Source organism: Cheilinus undulatus, linkage group 4 (assembly GCF_018320785.1).
Source record: "Cheilinus undulatus linkage group 4, ASM1832078v1, whole genome shotgun sequence".
Lineage (NCBI taxonomy): Eukaryota > Metazoa > Chordata > Actinopteri > Labriformes > Labridae > Cheilinus > Cheilinus undulatus.
Window position 1 is genome coordinate 8,740,869 of NC_054868.1, and position 23,696 is coordinate 8,764,564.

The 23,696-nt window shown below is 40.6% G+C and overlaps 1 protein-coding gene across 2 annotated transcripts in view; it reads left to right on the top strand.

The window, feature by feature from the left end:
* Positions 1–23,022, top strand: part of neurl1aa (neuralized E3 ubiquitin protein ligase 1Aa) — an 85,560-nt gene extending 62,538 nt beyond the window's left edge. For both annotated transcript variants that reach the window (XM_041785996.1, XM_041785995.1), the window contains 2 exons: positions 16,317–16,466; positions 17,600–23,022. In XM_041785996.1, coding sequence (XP_041641930.1) covers positions 16,317–16,466; positions 17,600–17,841 — 392 coding nt within the window. In that variant the 3' untranslated portion in view covers positions 17,842–23,022. The remainder of the gene's footprint in view (positions 1–16,316; positions 16,467–17,599) is intronic.
* Positions 23,023–23,696: the final 674 nt, after the last annotated feature.

Sequence of the window (23,696 nt, forward strand, 5' to 3'; positions counted from 1 at the left end):
AATCTTCTGTTTGCAGAGCAGATGTTTTTGCACTTCTCCCAACTGGCCTCAGCATGACTTTTATCCACCAACAAGCTCCACAGTCCATAAAGTATGGAAGCACCTGTCTGTTGAGCTCAGGTTACAACTGGAGCTGCACATGCCTGACTACCTCATTTTGTTATGTTGCTGTGACTGGCCCATAATGAATCTCTATTGAAGGATTCCAAGATTAATATCAAATACATCCATGCAATGCATATACAAAACAGTCTATCTGGTGTGTTATGTTAGATCAGCATAAACTTGAAGAAGAAAGCCAGGAAGAAGCAAGCACAAGGCATCAACAGAGTGCTAGAATCACACATTTCTGGACAGATGAGGAGTTTATTGTGTCAGCTGAAGGACTAAAATGTACTGGATTACATGGATGGAAGGAAAAACTATTTACCCCATTCCACATAAAACCAGTCTGCTGCTTGTTAACTTCTTTGTTGATTCAGGTAGAGGACGTAATTGATCAACCTGAAGGCTGTCAATAGTAACTAATGGTGCACATCACCAGCAGAGCAGAATTGGACTTATTACTGTCTTAAATGATTCTCCCACAGTGCCTGTATACTGGGACAAAGACAAGAGCCCAGTTACAAGGAGCTATAAACCCACAGTGCATGTAACTGTACACACCGCCTATACCAGGAACCACTTTGGCTAACACAGAACATCACAAGGGGCTGTAAGCTAAGCTGCTGCTGGCTTGTTTCTGAGCTTTAAGGCTGTTTGTACTTTAAGATTCTTTCCATTTCCATCACTGTCTGGGTTGTTAATATAGGCAGAATATATCTTAGGTATAAAATATATGCAAAAATTCACAGACAATGCAGTTTTATGTTTTTGGGGGCTTCAGGAGTGTTAACAAATGTGACACTAATGTTGTCTCACTTCATGATGAAAACCCTGAATCTATTTGATTAGCATAGCTGACAAAAAGAACAGTGATAGAACCTGGAAAAGTGCTGAAGTTGTCGACTGCAAATATTCTAACATGCATCCCACAGAAAAGGTTTAACTAAAGCTCTGATTTGTGTGCATAAAATGAAAAACAGTTTCTTAACACAATGCCTGATACTAGGCCTGCTTTTTACAACAACGTCTGCAGAAAAGGTCACCTTTTGTTGCATTTTGGCTGTTTACTTCACATTAGCAGTTTGGAATGCAAAGTTATTAATTGATCTCCGGCTTCCAAACTTTTGGTAACAGCACCATCTCTATCATTATGCAAACTGGAAATATGCAGTTCCTCTCAAAACAGAGACTTTATGCTCATGCTCCTTAGATCCAGTCAGAAGTTTTGCATGATTGGGTGGACAAATGATTTTACAGCACTTCCTGTTGCATTGATCCTCAACTTGTGGCCCAGGGGCCTTATCAAGCCCCCCAAAGCTCCCCATCCAGCGCCTAAAAGATTATTAAATTCCAAAAATGTGAGGAGGAATGAAAAGTTGCTCACTTTTTGGGTATCTTTTGTCTTTTATCCCGACAGCTATCAAACTACCAACACTGAAACAGTTTTATCAGCAATGACTAAACACTTGATCTATTTTTTTTACATAAATCTCTGTGTCAGCAGTTAAAATGAACATGATGCATGATAAATACAAATATATTCATCCAATCCTGATTAAATCTGCACTATTCTGTCTCAACTTTCTGCTTCAGGCTCTTTGAGAGTGCAGTTTTCTCTGCCTAAGAATCAAAACAGAAGACTCACTTCCTGCATGTAATTTTCACCAATCAGGATGCAGCAAATTAGCCTAAACCCCAGTGATGGACAACATGGCCCCAGAAATTGGAAAATCGGTTTAATTTCCCCCTTGTAGCTGGCTGTAGTGTAGACAGAAGAGACTGAACAAACTGTTAATGCTTACATTTTACTTGCATTCTGAGAGAAAAAACAATATTAATACACTTAAATGTTAACCAGAACAGATATCTTTTATAGTTGAGTTTATTTGAGGGTCCAGTCTCAAAGCATCTGCTAAGAAAAAAGTTGGCCCATGTAAAGTTGTAGTTGATAAACCCTGTCCTTTTAAATAATATGTTTCATATTAAAGCATATAATCTAACACTTTATTTAGGCTAAAGCTAATAATTATGACTCATCATATCCTGTTTTCCAGTTAGTAGCCTGGTCAGCTAGCGCACTGTCACACTTTCTACGACATCTGCTGCAAAAGTACAATTTTTCAATGTAATGTGAAAATGAGGCGTTATTGTGTGCTTCAAAAACTAAAAATAAAATGGGGACAATATATCCAAATTTTTAGTCCCTGTCTTGGGATTTCTGCTTTAGCCTTTGGGCATTATGAGCAGCCAGTGGGCTGTCCAGCATGTTGTTCTTAACATGAGATGACTGAATCAGTCCCAAAGAAAGGGGAGCCAAAATGAGAGCGAGAGAATAAAACGTGTCGCCATGGTTACAGAGACACCAAGCAAGGATGTGAGCAAATGATATAAATATATCTGTAAATCATTACGCTTTATGCCACTTCCTGCCTTGGTTGGTGCACTGGTCCACTCAGGTTGGTTGATCCAAGTTGGTCCACTTTGCTTTCACACCTCAAATGAACCGCAACAGGGTTTGTTTGGAACCGAGGCCCCCGATTTTAAATAGGTTAACTTCTTTGGTCCATACCAGAGTACTTTCGAGCTTTCATACGATTCCAAACAAACCAGACTATCTGGGAAAATGGACCCGAGTTTGTTTAAAGCAGACCAAACAGCTATTGTGTGAATTGGACTCAAAATAAGACGAACTCACTAAAATTAGACATTTTTGCTTGGATTTTTGAAATCCAAGCAATTATAATTATCTAATTTTGTCAGGTGAATGTCTTTTACATGACTTTTTTACATATTTTGATGAGAAATGAAGACAAAAAATGTGTGAGAAAGTGATTTTTTTCAGTGCCGTACCAAATTCTGTTCTCCTTTTTCACTGCAAAGAAAATAAAAACTATACATTCTTTCTACTGCAGAAGAAAAAATGCGCTGTCATGGGACTGATAGATGGCCTACTCCACTGTTAAATTAAATGTCGGCTTGGCAGCCGTGCACAACAGACCACCTGTGTTTTCTATTTGAATTTCTAACAATCATTTACTGAAACCAGAGCTCTCTGACAGCACAACAAAACAGGAACAGCAGAACAATGAAGCCGGTCGGAGGCACGTCTTCTTATCAGAGCTGATCTTGGAATTCCCACTGAGGTGTGAATCATCTTTATATTTACCAGCTGCTTCAAATCAGGAAGCAGCCCTTATCTCCTTCGTACAACCTGTGATCTATGGCTTTGCGCTGACTGGAGAGCGTTTTATCGTTCAGTTAGGCTTGATTCGAGCCGTGTCTTCTACCTGGAGTGAGGGATGTTAAACTTGAAAGCTTGGCTCTCCCTGTGGACTCTTGTTCTTCAGGATGGGGAGATAAAGCAGTCATCACAAAGGCCTCCTGCTTCAAAGAAAGCACGAAGTAATGGAGCTCCGTCTAATGGGAGCAGACACATTCAAACAGAAACATCAGGTTAGCTCAGGTCAGCCTGGAGTGCTCTCACAGGTTAATGATAGTGAATGAAATCGATACTGCATTTCTTCTAGTGGTGCTAAAGGCAGGGAGGTCATACAAAGGTTAGAATATCTGTCCTCTTTGTGTTTTACATCCAGCTGAATTTTTTACATGTTAAATGCATTCTTAGCTTGACAAAAGTGACAAGTGTCTGTCTTCATGTTCCATTGCAAAGGCTAAGTCTTTGCACATTTTAAATGTTTACGAACATTTTTGCTAGCTTTGATTTTATCTACTATTTTACCATTATTTTATATCATTATTAGCCATCTACACACTAGAAATAACTAGGTCGGAATTATGATAAATAATTATGACTTTAAATAAACTTTGCATGTGCATCAGATGTATAACTCCTTCTACATGCTCTGGTGTGGATGTGTTGAGCCCACTCTAAAAGACTTTGGCTTCATCAGGTGTCTCAGTCTCAGCAGGACGCCTTTATTCCAAACTTAATAACAAGACTACAGTCCTCGGATGTGTGGCATTTAAGCCCACAGCACGGAGGAAGGCAGACTTGTTGGATGGGTGACTAATAGATAAAGAAAGGGCAGAAAAACAAAGACTATATTTTACCTTTATCAACTCTTGTTAGCTTGTAGAGCCCAAAACTATACTGTCAGAAACTCAACTTATTTTCAGTCTATCCAAAATGGAAGTGTCCCAGATGAAAGTTTTGATTTTTAAGTGATCATTTATTAGATTTTCCTGTGTTGGGAGTGATCCAAACTGCTTGGAAGAACACTGGGGCCGCTGTGTTCCCAATTCTTAAATATTAAAGAGATTAAAAATTTACTATCCAATCTCCTGTTGTGTGGGTGGAACCCCAGCGGCAGCTGAGCAGGCGTTCTGTGAAATGTTACATGATGACTTCAGTAGGAACCAAAATGTCCCCAGCAAATCACTCCTTACCCACATCCATCTAGCGGGCTGTAAAATAAAAGGGAATGAGCAGTCCCCACAACTCCTTGATTTTCTTTTCCATTTGTGAATGTTTGGGAAAAATAGTCCAAAAAACATTGTCACCACTTCTTTCTGCCCAATCTTAGCCGGGCATTTTTACTCTAAATTCACACTTGACCCTCAGACAATTTGCAAGATTACCAGGTTTTATTGGAAAGGATTCTTGAAGGCCTTTATTTTCTTCTGTAGCAAAGATAGGCTGTAACTGTGCTATAGTGGCCCAAGTGGTGATGAGCAGTGCATTCATGTCTGGTGGTGTGTCACTTTGCAATTCATTGCAATACATGTGGGTTTCATAATGGTCCTGTGCCAACTACCCATATGTGTTTTAAGCATGAGTGCCTTGCATGTTAGGTGGGTTAGTGTAAGGTCTCTTATGTTTCAGCCTCCATTAAGATTTAAAAACCTTTAGGTGTGGGTCAGCCTTCAGCTGACAGTCTATAAAGATCAAATATCAATGGTTTGAAAAAGATAGGGATTTTTTTCTATGATGCTTAAATCCCTTTTAGAGAGCTGTCATTTGCATCCCAAGGATGCGGCTGTCAGTGAAGGGAAAGCATCCTAGCACTACTTTTAAGAGTAAGCCATGAGGATTTCTGCTAAGGGGAATGTGTGCCAAAAAACATCACAACAATCGATTATCTTTTAGAGAAGGAGGATAAAAAAAAGAAAGTATTTTGCTTTTAAAATGTTGTTCTGACAGACTGATGAAATGAAGGCTCTCCCAGGAGCCCCACCAGTAGCACGGCATCCTGACTGACAAAAATAAAAGTGACAGAATGTGTGTTTTTTAAACTCTCCATGCCAAGACATGTCACGTACAGTCAGACCCACAGGGACACGACGACTCTTAGACATCATGTCACCCCAGTATTCCCCTCTATTGTCTAAATATCTGCCATTAGTGAGATTATTCCGAAAAGCAGAGCAGCTGACAGTTGAACTCTGAGAGGCAGATATTGAAGGGACCCTGTGCCTGGTGGTGTGGAAATAGGACACCCATCCAGTGACCCACTTCGCATGTTTTATAGATTCTATTAAAATGTCAGTGCGCTCATGCTCGAGTGAAACCTCTCACCACCCACATCCTCATGTGCTGCAGCTGCCACCCTCCTCTCTCCTCCTCTTCTCAACTTCTGCCATCTTAGCTGCTGACTTCTCCTCGTCTTTGCTTTCATTTCTGTGCTTACCACATGTTTGTTTCTGCATCTATTATTTAAACATGCTTTAACTGTCCACCATTAGTCAATGTAAACATCAACGTTTTGTCTTCTGATCCACCAGAAATTTCTTTTCTTGAACAGGAAGTAGCAAACCCAGGGCTTAAGACAACACAAACTACAAAGTAAAAGCATAACAAATCTCTTGGCTAATTCTTTAACTGGACTTAAGTGTGTCATTTTGTACATTTACTGTAAGTATATTAAGTATATACGCTATATGGAAAAAGTATTTGGCTACCTGACCATTACACCAGCAGGGACTGTAATGACATTGCATTCAGTTACATGTACTTTAATATGAAGCCCCCCCCACCGACATTATCTTGTCACATGACTTGTCAGGTGATTCAGATTATACATACATGGAGGTGCATCACCCGTGTCTATTTGTCTGATGAAGGGCTTGGGCCTGAAACGTCACATGTGGTGATAATCTTCATTAAATAAGCCTTTGGAGCAGCTTCTGGTGTGCAGACTTATTTACCTGTTTTGTTAGATAATGTCCTCCTGGCATCCGCTAAACCCAGACTCGCCAAAACAGTTAACCTGCTGTGTGCTGGGATTTTACATGGGCTCCCACTTCATGGTTGAGTCGCTGTTGTTCCTTAATGCTTCCACCTTCTATTAATGTAACTTACAGTTGACCGTGGAATATCCAGCAGGCATGACATTTCATGAACCATCTTTTTGCAAAGGTGGCATGGCCGAGAAAAGTTTTTGCACTTCTCTCTACCGGCCTCGGTATGAGATTTATACAAGAAGCTCCACCATTCATAAACTACAAAAGTGTATTACTACGAAGCTCAAGTTGCTTACCAGAGCTGCAAATGTCCTCTACCTCATTTTGTCTTAAGCCGGTTACACACTGCCGCCTCCAGTGATTTTAATGAGGGAAGGGCAGCTGACAGGAAGTGGTTTTAACCACGGCGGTAGGACCCAGAAGCGGTTGCTGCCCACATGAACGTGCACAGATTTTGCCCTGCCGCTCGGAGTTCAGCGTGTTGAACTTTCTGGCAGTGGCCGCCTGGCAGCAGCCAATCACATCAACAGAGGGAGAGAACCTGGAAATAGCAGGCCCTGCGTGTCTAAGCAAACAATGGAGGAGCTCATAATGTTGGTGTCAGAATATCCTGAGCTCTACAACACGGCTCTACCGTCATACAAAGACAACCAGAAGAAAAAAATTGTGGAACCAACCGTTAAAACGTATTTTCTAGGGGGAATTATTTTAATGACAGAACCGTATTTTTCCCTAAGTTTTATAGTACATTATACATGTTAATATACAGAGATTGTGAGGTACTCTACGTGTCTTTGGGGAGGGGGGGTTGTGATGGACTTGTGGGCGGGCTCTGGTGTGATATTCACCGAAGCACCTCTATGCCATTAATGCCTTGTACCACGGCGGCAGCAGCCACTTTAAAAACGCTCAGCATTTCGCGGGAATCCTCCGGCAGGGAGGCGGTTTTAAGGGTATTTACCGCGCGGCAGTGTGTAACTGGCTTTATTGCTATGATTGGCTGTAATGAATGTGACACACAGCATTCCAGTGTTAATTTTTTGTTGACTAAAACTCTGACAAAAAATGTTCCTCGACAGCCTTTTTTCCATGACAAAAATTAGACTAAAACTAACAAAAATAGATCTGTGAATACTAAAATTGACAAAAAGTTTTGAGTTTTTGTCAAGATAACTAAAACTAGACTAAAATGTAATGTAGTTTTCATTGGACATTCAAAATCTGTGATATGTCTCCACTGTGGGTAAATTGTCAAAAACAATGCAGCTGTAGCTATTCTGCCTCTCAGCTGTAGACAGTTGGTATCCCAGGTTTGGTAAGGTTAATAGAACACACTGTCATGGTTTGATAACAGATTTAGGCAAGAGAATAAATGCTTGGACTAAAACTAGACTAAAATGTTTTGACTGTTCGTTGACTAAAGCTAGACTAAAACTAAGAAGGATAGAAATGACTTAAATGTGACATTTCATCTAAAGACTAAAATCAAAAATAGCTGCCAAAGTTAGCACTGGCACCTTTCAAGAAGTTTTGAGAAGTCCTGCCTTTCTTTAAACTTTGTATGAGAAGTTTCCTTGATAAATATGAAATATATCCATGCAATTGATATGTGATACAGTCTATCTGGCCTGTCAGGTTAAAAAACAATGAAAAACATGTTAAAAAAAAAAAAAAGAAAGAAAGAATTTAGGAGCAATGAAATATATTAAATAAAATACTGATGTAAAATACTAAAAGACAGTCCAGGTAACAAAAAACCAATAAGAATTTAGATGAATTAACAAAACAAACGTTTATATAAGAAGACTCTAATTTATACTGTATCTACAAAAAAAAAAGGTTGCATCTATCCTCCACTCTTAGCTGTATTCATGTGTGAAAATGTCTTGGTCATATAGCTTTAAGTTGGATTGCTTTTTATTAATGAATGGTGTCATAGAGAGAGAGAGCATTTCCTTTTTTCAGACAAAGAAATGAGAAAAATTCACAAATTGAGCATGGGAGAAAAACAAATCACTCCTCATTTTCTTTTTCTTATTTTTCATTTGATTTCAGAGAGTCTAATCCAACATAAACATCCTTATATTGACACTCTGTCTCTCTTTTAGATGGAGGGGGGATTATCTGTGTTCTTCTATACATATGTATGAACCCGTGTGCACATATCTGCATGCAAGCACCACGGCTAAGACCATAAACAATCCAGGGATGTACGACTCTGTCATCCTTCCAAAAACAGCTCCTTTGTCTCTACAGATAATATCTCCAGCACAGAAAAAAAAAGACTATTAACATTTTATGCAGCAGGGTGAGCCATGACCTCAAACTTCTACCTTCTGAAGTCTTTTCTTCTCATCCAATCTAAACAGACACACAAAAACAAGCCTAAGTGCACATTCTGTCTGATAATGCCTCAGAAGAAGAGATTCTCTGCAATTAGATTAACAGCCATGCAGTCTGAAATGGCTCGTGTATGAGGATTGCATTTCGGAGAGGAGACGTTAATGTAAACGTTCCTCTTCTTCCTCTCCTTTCTTTATATCTGTTGATTTTCAGCCTATAAACAGTCCTTAAGATGTTATGTTTAACCCCTTCACTCCCCTTAGGTTGTGAAATGTCCGTCTCTTTATACACACAAAGCCCCTACACCCCTCAGCCGCGCCCATCTATCTGACCACATACTCTGCATTCCTCCCATGCTTTCAGGGAGGAGGAGATGTATGTGCTAAAGATGGATGGGTGGATGACCAGATAGATGGATAGATAGAGGTGTGGCCATAGAGAGGCAGCCCGGCCTCACAGCTGTTCACACAGGTCGCTTTAATCTAGTGGAGAACAGGCGGGATCAGGGACGGGCACCGCAGATCCTGCCTCAGCTGCCCGGGAGGGGAGGTGCCCGCCTGCCAGAGGGATTAGCAGGCAGAGATGGACAGAGAGGGGGGAGGGAGGGATGGAGGAGGCGGTGTGGAGAGAATAAGGATTCAGTCCCACTGGGGGAACCTCTCGTGCTGCAGGGCGGTCAGGCTCAAGTAATCCGATGAAAGGTGAAACATGACGAGTAGAGCTGCACCTTGTAGTGGCACAGTGGTTTATTTATCAGCACTTACAGCATTAATCTGAGTCTTAACCCACTTACACACTAGTTCAACAGTACATTTCTATGTGCATGTCCCTTTTTTTCTGAGCGTGTTAATACATCCAACAGTTTTGCTGTGCAGGACGATCAATATGGTGAAATACTCACTTAAAAACTGAAAGTAGGAAATGTGAAATTTAGTCTGATTGACTCAACTTCGGGTGCTTTCACATTAGGCCCAGTTGTTTTGAACTGCGCTGCGGCACGATTCCCCCCCCCCCCCCCCCGTTGGCTTGCTTTCACACTATCAACATTGATCCGTGCCAGGGCCTACTTGCGTATGTACTCAGTCTGAAACAGCAGGTGGCAGTATGCGTGTAGCTGGAATATAAACCCGCCAAGCAGGAGAAAGAAGAAGAAGCTATGACGGCAACCACTTGGGTCATGACCTCAGTGAAGACTGTTTTTGTTTTAACCCGGCCAAAAAGTCCATCCTGCAGCCATGGATGATTTAAAATAACTTTTTAAGATGCCAGCAATGTCGCTTTTCATATCTGCACATATGTGTGCAGCTCAGAGGATTAAATGGGCTTGCGCTGTGCAGATACAGCGTTTTTTTGAGGTGACAGACTTTTAATGCCTTTGCATGTCATTTCACTGACTATAATTTGTCTTCATCCGTAAGGTGAGTTACAACAGACCGTTTATTTACAGGATTCTGATGATGTCCGTCTTTTATTGAGAAAAAATGTGAACAAACTGCCTCGCCGTGGAAAGAAGTTTAGTTTTTACGATGGCGTCATAAAGCTGATATGATGCTCTGTCCCCTGTCTGGGCACAGTTGCATTCACATCTCATCTGAACTGTTCCTGAGTCCACTTGAATTGTGCCCGAGACTACCTCCCTAAGAAGGCCCAAGCCCGGCCCGGGCACGGTTCGTTTGCATTCACGCTAAATCAAAACGAACTGGACTTTGGTCTCAAATGTACTCGGATCTGGGACCGGGCCCCTAGTATGAAAGCTACTTTAACCTTCTAAGAGAGCAATGAATTGCTCACTTGTCAACAGGGAGTCTTTTCATTGGCCTGCGGGCCTTTTTAGGCTGTTAGGGCTTTTTTATGATCAATTTGAGTACTGTGTCATTTGCTAATAAAAATGTCAAGATCAAAAAGAGGTACGTGGTTTCCCCTAGACAGCAATGGATGTCAGATAGCAATAATGTAAATTACAAATTTTGATTAGCTATGAAAAAAATCCCAGTGTGCCATTGTAATTTTATTTCTCTGTTAAGACACTCATTCTGTACCTTTGAGAACTCCACTACATTGTAGCTGACATTGTTGAGAAGAGCAAGAGGATAAACTCCCAGCCCAGCATCTTTTGTCCTCCAAATCTGGTCTAGCACCTGAACCAGCTCCAGAACACGTCCAGCTGTATCCACAGCAATAAGAACATTGCTGTCACCTCGCAGGGTCTACATCACATTGGTTGGCAGCATCTCATCTCTTTGTTTACGACGTGGCTGCACATATGTGGCCCTGAAGGAGTCTGGGATTAGTAAGGAAGGACAAATGATGCTCTCTAATGTGCAGCCATTGAGGCGAATCTCTCTCTTGTGGTTGAAGTCCACAGCAGACACAATCTCCTCCTCCCCATCTTTTACTTCAGGAATTAAAAAATACATCATAGCAATGCTAGATAATCTTAATGTATCATTATCAGGATAACACAGACACTAATAGCAAGTTTCTCACATTTTCATAACTTGCAAAAATAAATTCAGTTGTTGGGCGGGTGTCATAAACAGTGCTCACATACTGGTCGCAGGATTCAATCTCAATCCTGGTGCATGTTTGATCTCACTTTCTTTCCCCATATTTCCTGTCTCTCTCCAGCTGTCCTGTTCAAGGAAAGATGGCCAGAATTCATCTGAAAAATAATAAATTTTGGGGGGATAAGAATGCATTTAAAAGATATTACACATCATGACATATTGGGTTTATGTGGTCAGGTTGTGCAGCAGGAGAAGCCGAGACAAGATGTCAGTTTGTTTGTGATGAAGGAATCTATAAACAGTGTTTCCCAGCCTTTAGCGGACTGTGAGCTTCTTATTCTGCTCAGGAGGTCCCCAGCTACAAACAGGTAGCTGTTACATCACACACGCTGGACATACAGTACAAAACAGGAACACATCAAGGCGCAGAGGGGCTCGGGAGCACCAGGGTAAGCCCCCCCGGTTATGCTAACAAAAGAGATTCCTAACTAACCCACCTTCATCCCCAAAATACCACATCACAGCTGCTGATACAGAGTCTACATGTCGACTCACCAGCTGAGACAAAAACACTGCTGCTCTTTATGACCCTGCTGTTATGGAGCAGTTTCTCTATATTCCAGTGACCCATTATTGGTTTGGCTCTTAAACAAATCAGCCTCTGTAGGGTGTCCCGGGGCATCAGATGGATTGATGGCCCTGCCGGTGCAGATGGCAGCAGATCTGCGGTCTGGCATACTGCTGGGACATTCGTTAGCGTGGGGGCTGTCATCCTGATGTCACCGGTCAGTGTTGACTATGACTCTGCCACAACAGATGAGTGTGGTTTCACTGTTTTTTTCCCCTCTGTCAGCTGTCCAGGAGAACAGACAGCCATGAAATCCTCCTCAGTGAGATTCACCACACTGGAGTGATGTGTTTTTAATAAAATCTGTCCTGAAATAGGACGCTTTAATGCACACATAGCAGCTGATTTGTGATGCTGTTGTTGTTCTATTTCTGACAGCGGGCTTTAGGAAGGTAATTTAAGTAATCAGCGTTTACATTGGGAGGCAGCAAAGCATTTGATGGGAATTCTTTGTTGATGATTATGTGCTAGCTCTGAAAGGCAGCTCATTTGCATCTTAATTTGTTTGGTATTTTGTGGATGTAGTACCTTTAGCAGAGAACTATTCCAGTTATTTTAAATAACAGAGAAAAAAAATTACCAAGAGTGGACACTGCCTGCTGGAAACATTTCATAAACAGTTTAACATTTTTATGAAAACACTTCATTCTGCATTTCTTGTTTGATACTGCTGGACTTTTTAGCCATGTTAATTGTTTTTAGAGGCATTTTCTTTTCTGTTGTTGTTGTTGTTTTTCAGTCACATGGGGTAGAATAACAAACTGAAAACACATCTGACAGATTAGTCCTTTAGAATGGCTTGTTTGTGGCTTCAAGCAGCCCAAAAGTTCCAGCCCGACCTTGTTGGAGACTTCGATATCCACTTGCCCATCCCATGACGTTTGGGAAAGGGCAGAGCCTTTGGAGGGTGATTGGATGAACTTTCTGTGTGTCACATCTTTACAAGCCAATCAAATCAACAAAACATGTGACGCTACTACAGAGGTGCACCACTTTCGAGGGGTAAATCCATAGAGAACTGCATAACAGGAACCATGGCGACTGTAGACATGTCAATACACCACTATTGTTGTTTTTGAAAAGAAAACTTATTGCTGTTCCTTGTTCTTTTAACGAAGAAATGTTGTCAAGTTCTGCTAAAACTGCCGCTTTAGCAACATCCAGTCTCTTCCGCCATAATTGCATCGGCCTCTTGTTGCTGCTTGCTTACATCACAACTCTTATATGGCCAAAATTCCTGCCCCTCAATGCTGATTGGTCCTGACACTTTCTAACTGGGCCCAAATGGTTCCGATGGGAGTAAGCAACACGCAAACAGGCGAATCCATCTGCTTTGCAAGGTTAGTATATTCAGGTTTATTTGATAATAAAAAAATATGGTCAGATGAGATGCTAATGAGCACAACAGAGCAGCATATATTACAGACTTTGCTTATATAGTGTATAATACACAGAGCAGTAAGGATGAGAAGTAGACACACAGATATCAGAGTGTATTTCACACACAAAGCTTATTGGAGACCATCAGTCTGTTGACAGAAGTTGCATTTCCATTACAGAAAAAAACACAATTTCTTAAATTTTGACTAAGTACAATTGCGCTTTGAATGTGTTTCCATTGAATGGAGTTTGGGCATGAGTCTTGTAATTCTTGGAAAATCTCATCTCACGAGACTCCACTGTGTAGGGAGGGTGAATCAAGCACTGTGATCTGTGTTTGGGTCAGAAACTGCTTTACTGAGAGTGTAATGTGAGCTGGCGCGTTGTCTTAATGAAGAATTATACCATTTTTCCACAATTGCAGAGAGAGAGGTAGGGAACGAGATGGAGATTGCACATAAGTTAATATCTCTCATAATCTGATGTTTTTAAATCATGAATATAAACACCAAAGGAAAGTCGAGCATGGATGCAAAGAAAACCTGAAGCAAAGAATTATCCCAGAAACACTTTAGAATAGAAGCATCATGCGCATAAACAAATAGTCTCACCCCAGAAACAAAGTGATCGGCTTTCACTTGAAACACTCAGTGTAGATTTACTGTCCCTTACATGTCAGCCTGGAATCAATTTACAGACGTATACACACAACAGTGCAGAGAGATGTGACTGCAGCTCTTAGGCACAGGTTCCTCAAATCATCTCACTGAAAAAATATCCAACTATCATCTTAACTTATTCAACAGATAGGGATGCAGCTAAGGACTATTCTATAGTCAGCTAGTCACCGACCACTGAAACAATAGTCAGCTCATTCATTTTTAAACAAAATTTTTGTCTTGGTTTTTATCATAATTATTGTTGAAGTAAGGCTGAATGATTTTCTTTTACAAATGTAAAGCCTAATTACTGTGTTGGTTAGAGTTTGCTCCACTGTTTAAGGGTTAAGTGGTTAAAGAGCTGACGTGCTTCACTCCCTATGTAAGGTGTTAACATCAGAGGAAGAAAATGTGATGGGGGGAAAAAGCCACTGTAATGTTATACTGTCGAGTAAGAAGTAAAAAGGGAAAGGCATGGGGTTCAGTCTGCAGCACTGTAGAGTTACACTAATGTTAAAAGCCAGGACGACATCGCCAGTGGATGACCAGCATTTGCTAGCATAGAAAGTAAAAACGCATTGACGATGTGCTCCTGTGATATGTAAGGTCTGCTTTACATATTTCACAAGCAATCTTTCTTTTTGAATTGTCAAGAGTGAAATATTGAAATTTTAGGACGTGCCAATGTTGCAGCGGGTGCCACCGTTTCTCTCTCTCGACAGATAGTATGAATGACAGATCGCTCACTCAGCTCAACACAATAGCGACAGGCTAACCTTAAAAGCAATGGATTCGCCCATTTCCGTGTTTCTCACAGGTTAGAAAGTGACCACTCAGCGTCAAGGGGCAGTTCTTTCAGGCGTGGCAGAGTTATGACGTAAAGCAAACAGCGACAAGGGGCCAGTGTAATTATGGCAGAAGAGATTTTTGTGGATGCTGGCTGCACCAGTTTATCAGAACTTGATGACATTTCTGCAACAAAGAACAGTATTGAGTTGTTTTCTTTTCAGAAACGACAAAAGTCATGCACTGACATGTCTACAGTTGCCATGGTTCTCGTTATGCAGTTCTCTATAGAGTTTACTCCTCAGCCCACCTCAGTAGCAGGTACGTCACGTTTTGTTGATTGGCTTGTAAAGATGTGACACACAGAACGTTCATCCAATCACCCTCTGAGTTTTTTTAAAGGCTCTGCCCTTTACTAACACATCCATCTGGAGTGTCAGGTTGCAGACGCAACAAACAAACTATCAGCTATAAAATTTGTCGGCAATGGCAGTCATCATTGATTATTTTTGACTATGGCGATGAATCATAGTATCCCTACCAACCGATGCAGGAACATGAGCATGTTTTTTGGAGCTGCTATCTTGCCTTTACGCCATTTTATGTCATTTCCTGTAAGTTTTGTCCCCATGAACTTCTGAGAGTTTAATAGTTAATGTTTTAGTTTTTAAAGTTCTTTTCCTCTTCAATACCTCGGTGTTAACTCCACATGCCTCCTTTTCTACTGCTAATAAACTGTATGTAGTGTGCACTTTAGTTTGAATCAGTCAACTAAATGTGTCATTCAAAGTGCTGACAAAGTTATTGTGTGAAATTTTATACATAGAGTAAGTATGGCTCACACTCTTTTGTGTCCAACTTGAGCTAAACATTTATGCAACAGTTACAGCTAAGAGGGCTAAAAAGCACCTTCTAACTCCAGAATCAGGACCTCTTTCTGTCCACAGACCATTATGATCATACTCTTTTATATCATACTTTCTTTTTTGATGCATTACAAATGCATACATCAATGTTGAGGTTTCAAGTCCATCTTATGCTAAGGTTTGTCTTAAAATTTAGTCCGTCAAATAAATCATGCAACAGCCCCCTCTCCAGGCATTGTAAACATTCTCAACATGTGTCCTTTAACTTTTCTTGGAATTTCCATTTGTTCCCGCCGTCTGTCATGTAAATATAGGACATGGAAAGAATGGAGGAGGCCTGCTTTGTTCTAAAAAAGAAAGAAGAGGAGAGCTCTCCTCTTCAGTAACAAATATGGGTGCATTTTTGAAATGACTGCTTTGAAAAATTAAACATGCTCTCTCTGTGATATCATGACTTTGAATGTAACCCCTTATTAGTGACAAGTAAGCCTCCTCTGCTCAATCTCATTGTTCGTGCTGTTCACAAGAAACATGAGCGAGAAATAACTGACAATGAGTTTTTACTTTAATGTCATGTCAATTTGTCTTCTTCAACCTCTAAAGCTCCATTTCTACTTTATGTAAATGATCTCATTGATTTTTGTTCATTCAGTCTTTTGTGTTCTGGATTTCTCTAAGTCCTGCTTTTTCTTTTCTCTCTCTGCTCTGTAGCTAATATCCTGCTATGCTTTTATGTCATGTAAAGACTACTCCTCTCTCCACCAAGGAAAACTCGACTACATAGTCATTCAAGTTCTGATTAAAGGTAGACAACTAACTCCCTGCCTTTCTCTGCTCCTAGGTTCCACTCATCTCGGGGATCAGCGAGCCACTTCGAACCCTGGCTCGCCCTCCTCCTCCCCTCACACCCCCAGCGCTCTGGGCAGTGGCAGCTCTGATCCGGTGCTGAACGGAGGCCTGTGCTCGGCTGCGTACTGCAGCTCAGCAGGGGGTAGGTACATCCAGGGAGGAAGCTACTACTGCAGAAGAAGAGAATCAATCACCCCACAGGGGACTGAGAGGAAGTCATTATGGGGTAGTAGCAGATGTCATCCTGCAGTAGTTAGAAACAATGGCCGACACTTAATTGTCCCGCTGGTGCTGAAGCTGCAGCTTGATGCATGAAAACGTTCGGCACGTGTTGCCGTCACAAAGCAGTGGCATGCAAATGGACCTGATGCAGTGGCTTTTCTAGAGTTAGACTGTCATAGACTGTATATTAAAGTGGATACAGTCACTGAGGAGTCTCTAGTTAAGATTTCTGCCAGTGTCTTTTTTCCCCTTTTCCCTGTTCATTACATATTTTGTCCAATTTGTGGATAGATGTTCTTCGGAAATTCACTTTATAATTATCATTATCTAAGTATCAGTTGAAATAATTGTGACTATGGTTTTGCCATATTCAAGAAGCCGTAAACCATGAAATTAACATCTAAGTGTAACTAAGGAAATGAAATATCAACAGGCCCTTTTTAAATTTCTAACATACAATCAGGCTTATTTATGCAAACATTTTTTTGGTGTTGTTGTTTTTAATTCAGCCCCTGCAGCACATTCAACCTATGATTATTCATTCTAGCAGGCAAATATACAATACCACAACCAACTAAAAAGCCTCCTGTACACATAACCCAAAAGGACATTGGCCATTTAGATTTTTTTGGAAAACAGAATTAGTGAAATTGGACATTTCCTGGACACATTCTGGGATTCATTACCCTAAAAATGTACTGTCACTATTGTAGAGTTACGTGTGGCATGAGAAAAGGCCTTCAGAAATGTAAGTCATTTAGCTCATGTGCAAAACTTGAGGGGGTGGCTCTGGACATTTAAACCAGAGGATGGATATTTAAGCCCAATCTGTAGGTAGTTGCCCTATCTCTCAGAGGCACACGTCAAGACATGTCTTTAAACTTCTTGGTAATTTTCAGAAAATGCTACAGTAGCTCAGTGTTACTCTTTGCCATAACATAAAATTACATTACAGCTACCTAGAAGTTCAAGTATGGTTTTTCAAAATGTGCTGTGCTGTTTTGTCTCTCCCAGACTTTTCTACCCTGACATTTTATTTTATTTTTTCCACAGGAACCACCCCAAATTCACCCATCAGCCTCCCTAAGTCACCTACGTTCCCATCAGGCCCACGGCCTTGGTCCGACGAGTGCTCTATCTGCTACGAGAACACAGTGGACACGGTGATCTACGCCTGCGGACACATGTGTCTGTGCTACACCTGTGGCCTGAAACTCAAGAAGATGTCTAACGCCTGCTGTCCCATCTGCAGACGGCAGATCAAAGACATTATCAAGACGTACCGCAGCACGTAAGAGGGCAGGACGGCTGACGGACGGACGGCCTCCCTATGAACAGCATAATCCCAGAGTCAGGGAAATTAACAGTTCAGGGAATATGAACTCTGGTACATACAGTTACTGTTGTTTGAACCTTTCCAAAGCTGGTACTGCTTCATTGGAAGGTCACTTCTCTGTAAGGAAGCATGGGAGGTTCTTCTGAGAACTTCATTTTTGCCAGAGGTGTTTGCTCTTTCCTGGCATCTTGACTGACATTGAAGGAGACAACTAATTTGACCATTATGTAGTTTGTTGAGCCATGTTGTAAGATTTAGGGAATGCTTCAGAGCAGATGAGATGCTTTGGGGCTGAATGTCTCAACAATAGTCTCTTAGAAGAAGCTTGGATATTCAACCTGGTGCAGATTTTTCTGACATCAATAAAACAAGCACATCTGCAGCAGGCTACATCTCAGTATGTCACAACTTATGTCTGTGTTACTGAGACATGAAGAGAAGAAATCAGAAGAAGAAGAAGTGGATTTCTGTAATCGTTGTGGTGATTATCAGTGAGTGATGTGCTTAGAGATGCGAGACGGTGCTGAGTAAATTAAGTAGGATTGTAAAACCTCTTGTACTTGTATAATCTAATGTACCGTAATGGTAGTTCTATTGCAAACGTCAGTGGTAGCTATATTGATGTGCTAGCTAGCTGCTTGCTCTGCAGTGTAGTATGTTGCACTGAAATCAGCTTCATCCTCTCAGAAATGCCCCGTTACTGACAGAGGATAAAGTAACAAACCTGCATCCAGCTCACTCAGCAGCTCCAAATTTCTGGAAGGAAATAGGGAGTGAAAAAGAGTAATTTTGATTCTCCTCAGGGTAAGCAATCTTTTCTAAGAACATTTAAATGATTACCCCAGATTTTACACAGGCCTAGTACACTGTGAGCACTCATGACAAAGTGATTCTCTCTAAAATAGTACCCAAAATAACACGTTACATCAAAGGATTGTTGCCATTGCATCAGGATCAACCAGGATACATCACAGCCTCCTGCCTTAACCCAGAAATGGTTCAGTTTTCACACAGATATTCTGTGTTCTCCAAAGCCCCTGATAAATTACCAAATAATGCTGTTGTGTGGCACATACTGTTTACTCAGAGGAGAAAAAGCACACAAATTAAAGATATTTTTGTAACACAATTCTATGACATTTCCAATGTTTAACTTTTAAATATTTATAAAGTTTGTGATGGGCCTTTCACCAGCAACAATCCTTTCTAGATATCAGTTCAGGGCAATGGTTTAAAAAGCTCAGATTTTTAATGTTTCTATGATACCCCCTTTAATTTCAGTATCAAATATCCATACACCCACTTCTGAAATTTTAATTTTAAATAGATGCCTTAGCAGTAAGTCATAGCTTATCAGGCTGGTTACACATTAGATCCTAACTGATTTTTAAAGTGTTATCAACCTCAGACATAAGACAACAGTAATCCTACAAATGTGCATGCTCAACAAACACCAGACTTCACACCTGAGATTTGCAGTAATGATTTTGGCAGTTCCACAGACATGAGATCTCACAGAAACCTGCATGATCAAACGTGACTTTAAAAGAAAAACAAACATGGAGGGTGGTCTAAATCCTCATCTGTCCTCATTTGCCTTTTTTTCTAGTGAAGACACTTGAGGTGAGGTGCTTTTTTAGGCCCCGTCCACACAGAGACGAATTCAGGAGTAAACGCAAAAGTTTTTTGTCATATCGGCATTTTATCCACACGGAAACAGCGTTTTAGGTGGCCGTAAAATGCTACTTTTTGAGTCAGGGTCCCAGAGTGGACAAATCTGTAAACACTTACCGTTTCGTCTCCGTGTGGACATAGTGGACACATAGCGTAGCCCACTTACCCCGCATGCGCATGTCGAACAAAACAACAATGGCGAATTATGGGGGTGTGTTCGTGCTGCAGAAGCTACTGAGTTTATTATGGCTTTTACAGCAAAATCTAAAGCTCCTTTATCACAACGGCGAACTGCATACACCATATGTTGCGTCAGTTTTCTGTGATCTTCTTCTCTCTTTTGGTGCATTTCGGTGGCAGCAATATAGCGCCACATACAGGCTTGGCATATATACTACAGTGTTTCCAGTTGTTTTCAGTGGTTCCATGCTTACGCGGACATTTCCTGAAACTATCTCTTATTTACGGAAAACTTTTTCAAAATAAAACAGAAATATAATGTTTATGTCTTTGTGTGGAAAAAGCCTTAGATATGTCGCTCAGGTATAAGAAAAAAAGAAAAAGAGCGAAAGCCTTCACTTTATCTCAAAATCAGTTTTATCTATGACATGTTCCTCATTGCATCCTTCTCGTATCTTAAAAATGAACCTAACAAGCTTATGGAACATTATTAATTATTCTAACCTCATTTTGTTGTACTAAAATAACACCTGACTCAGAGACAATCAACATGCACCTGCCTTAGGCATATAATTTTCATGATCATGGCACAAGAACTATTTAGCCTACAAAATAACCTCAGATATTTTTGTAGTAATCATAATGATAATTACTAACTGGACTGTATTAAGACTTGACTTGTTCCAGCCTTAAACATTTCCAAACATATTTTAGACATCATGCAGCATTTATTTACCAGTGTGAAGTGGGGAAAAAAGTCCACTGTTTGGGATGTAAATGACCAAAAGAGATCCTCTTTTCTCTCCACTGCAGTCGCTCTTTAACAAACACTCACCCTGATGTCTAACTGTAATGAGATGATAAAGGGACTTAGTACCTGTATTTGTTGACCAGTGGATTAAACAGGCCCCTGAAGTTCAAGGTCTGACCAAGCAGAGTATAGACATTCTCTGCGCCACTTCAATACAAACATCCTGCATCTTTATGTCCATTCTAAGTTATTTATAGCGTAACCCCTGTGAAACAATCAGACTAGAGCATGTTCTGCATCACTTTTATGCGCCTCTCTCTACTTGCATTGCCCTGCACTGCATTGCTCCTCCCTGTCCTGCTGCATGTCTTTCAGTCAGTCAGTCAGAGGCAGGCTCTTGCCATGTGCAACCAGAAGGGCCTTGGTTGGATGAGAGCCTTTTGACCAACCAACCAACCAACCAATCTACTGGAGCCAATCCCAGCAGTCATTAGACGAGAGGTTGCCATGGGCTGACATGTAGAGACAAAAGAAACAGACAAACTCACATCTACGGGCAATCTAGTGTCCTCAGGTAAGCTAATGAGCTTGTCTTTGGACTGTGGAAGGAAACCAGAGAATCCAGATAGACCCCATGCATGCATGGGGGAGAACACACAGACAGCCTGCTTCAATTAGGGTTCGAATGAGGGCTGAATGATCTGGGAAAATACTGATAAATATATTGAAATATTAGGATTTAATGTGCAATTAATTTTAGGTTCCTCCTCTTGTCTGTTTTTCAACAAACAATAAATGCAAGCAATAAATCATTCAATATTATAACCATTTGAAGAATATGATCATGTGTATGCCGTTCTCCTTTAATTAAGATAACCGACAAAAACAAGAGAAGTTGGATTTTCTGTTAACTTCTCTAAATAAATGGAAGTTTACATTAAAAAAACTGTACCATCTGCTATTTGATCCAGTGGCACAAAACCACATCCTCACTGTCCAGCTTACCTCGTGATCAGCTGGACATGTTAGATATTTATGAACAGGGAAATAGTACAATATTTGTATTGACCTGAGAATTATTCGGAGAAATAATCAGTTGTGGCAAGACTTTAATCAGGCCACACTCCTCCAATCATTAAGAGGCAAATCATGCCTAAAATCATCTAGTGTGTCACCAGCCTTACAGGAGATCACCCAAAATTGAGAGGCTTTTTCGTTAAAACAATTACCATACTATTTAATTTTGTAGATAATCAATAAATGGGGCTCAAATCTATGCTGCTATGGTTTTTGCCAGTTGTCCTTTTTTAGGGCAAATGCTGACAGAGATGTTTCACACATCCCTCCTCCCACATTACAGTTTGATTATGCTTTTGCTTGAAGTGTTGAATCACATTTGAATGTCTTTATGTATTTGGGGAGTTTTTTTTTTTTTTTAATCTGTGTGCTTGAATTGAAAAACAACAAAAAAAATGCTTTGGTCTTTTTTCATTATGATTCTGAAATTTGTTTCCTTGTTTATCCAAAACCATGAGAATCTAGATCTATTCTTGTTTTCTATAGAGAATATAGAGGGTTGCTTGTACCTAGGCGCAATAAGAAATATTGCAGTACACAATCAGAACCTCACTAATTGGGGTGGGAGTTATAAAATCTTGCTTGTATTGTCTGTATTTCAGGTGGTTTTTTTGTTTGTTTTTATTTGATAATTTATCTTTTTGTGTGTGAGCCCTTATTAGAGAGCCCTCCAACCCTATTTGTATTTATGATTCCTCTCATTATAGAGTCAGATAGCCATCAGTGTATGGTAATGATAAATGTCACTTTATAAAGCTACTGATTGTAATCTTGTAAATGTTAAGCCAGCGTTGCTCTGGCTGTTTTTATTTTGTGCAGACCCTCCGACCAAATTTGCTTTCTTTTGACTACTCTGTATAAATGTAACACCCTTTCTGCAAAATCCATTTACTCATCTATTAATTTTCAGACCACTTTAATTGGCAGACACAGTGTACAGAATGCACTGAGCTAAAAAAGGAACCAGCATTAGATTAATTAGATGTAAATTATCTGCACAACCATTTTTCTGAAAGGATGTAACACCATTTTTACTTTTGATTCAAAGTTCCTTGAATGTCACAGATTCTGTAATGAACTATTTATTTATTCCTGCAAACCTGCTCGCCTCGAGTGTTTGCTTTCTTTCTACATTGTGGCTATAGGATGCAAGTGTTCCTAGAAAATCTTACAGCAGCACATTTAGAGATTCCTTCTGTAGATTCTTGGTAAATTTCTGTCATGCATGAGTTATCTGTTCACTCTGTGTGAACACTGGGACCAACTGAAGACGAGCATCAGAGCGGAGCACTGTCAGTGTTCATGTAGACTGGAACCAGTGGCTAGAAATAAAATGTATATAAAGCCATTGTTGTCATAAAGCAGCTTAAATACTTTGCAGGTCTGTATTTTCCTTCTTTTTCTTTGGAAACAAGTGTTTGTGAGCTCTGTTCAGTGTGAGTCGGGCGATTGTGCTTAATAAACTTTCCAGATGTGTTTGAGCAGATTCTTTTGTTTGGTTGTTTATTATGTTCATTTTTAGTATACAGTATGTGGAATCCTCTAGCTGGGTGCACACTGTGCGATTTTGCTGCGATTCAGTCATGAATTTTGAGTTGCATGACTCACTCTTAAGTCGGGCCAACTTTCAGTCGGATCAGGTGTCGTTGTCGTGCTGTGTACGGGGGGTACGACAGCCGACCACAGCCCAACTACGACCCCATGACCTGCTCCCGATTGGTCGGCAGGATTTCTGGCATTTTTGATATTTTGGTCGTACGACTGACTCCAGACACTTCACACTGAGAGCAGAAATGAGAGCAGAATAAACAACTTCGGGGATTGTTTTCCTTTGTAAACAGTCAGACAACGTCCTAAATCACCATGGCAACAGCTAGAATAACTTCCTGATGCACCCCGGCTATGATAAAGGGAGTAAACAAGCAGGAAATATTCCTACCCGCGGACCTGCAGCTGACACAGAGGTGATGCTGTTTGTGTGTGTGAGACAGAGAGAGGTAGTAAGGGGGGAAGAGCGAGAGAGAGAGAGAGAGAGAATATGACTGAAAACACTTCACTCTCTGCGTGTGAGACTTTTTAAAAAGGAACTCCACGTGTTTTTGTCATAGTCCGTCCCGACTTCAGTCACACAG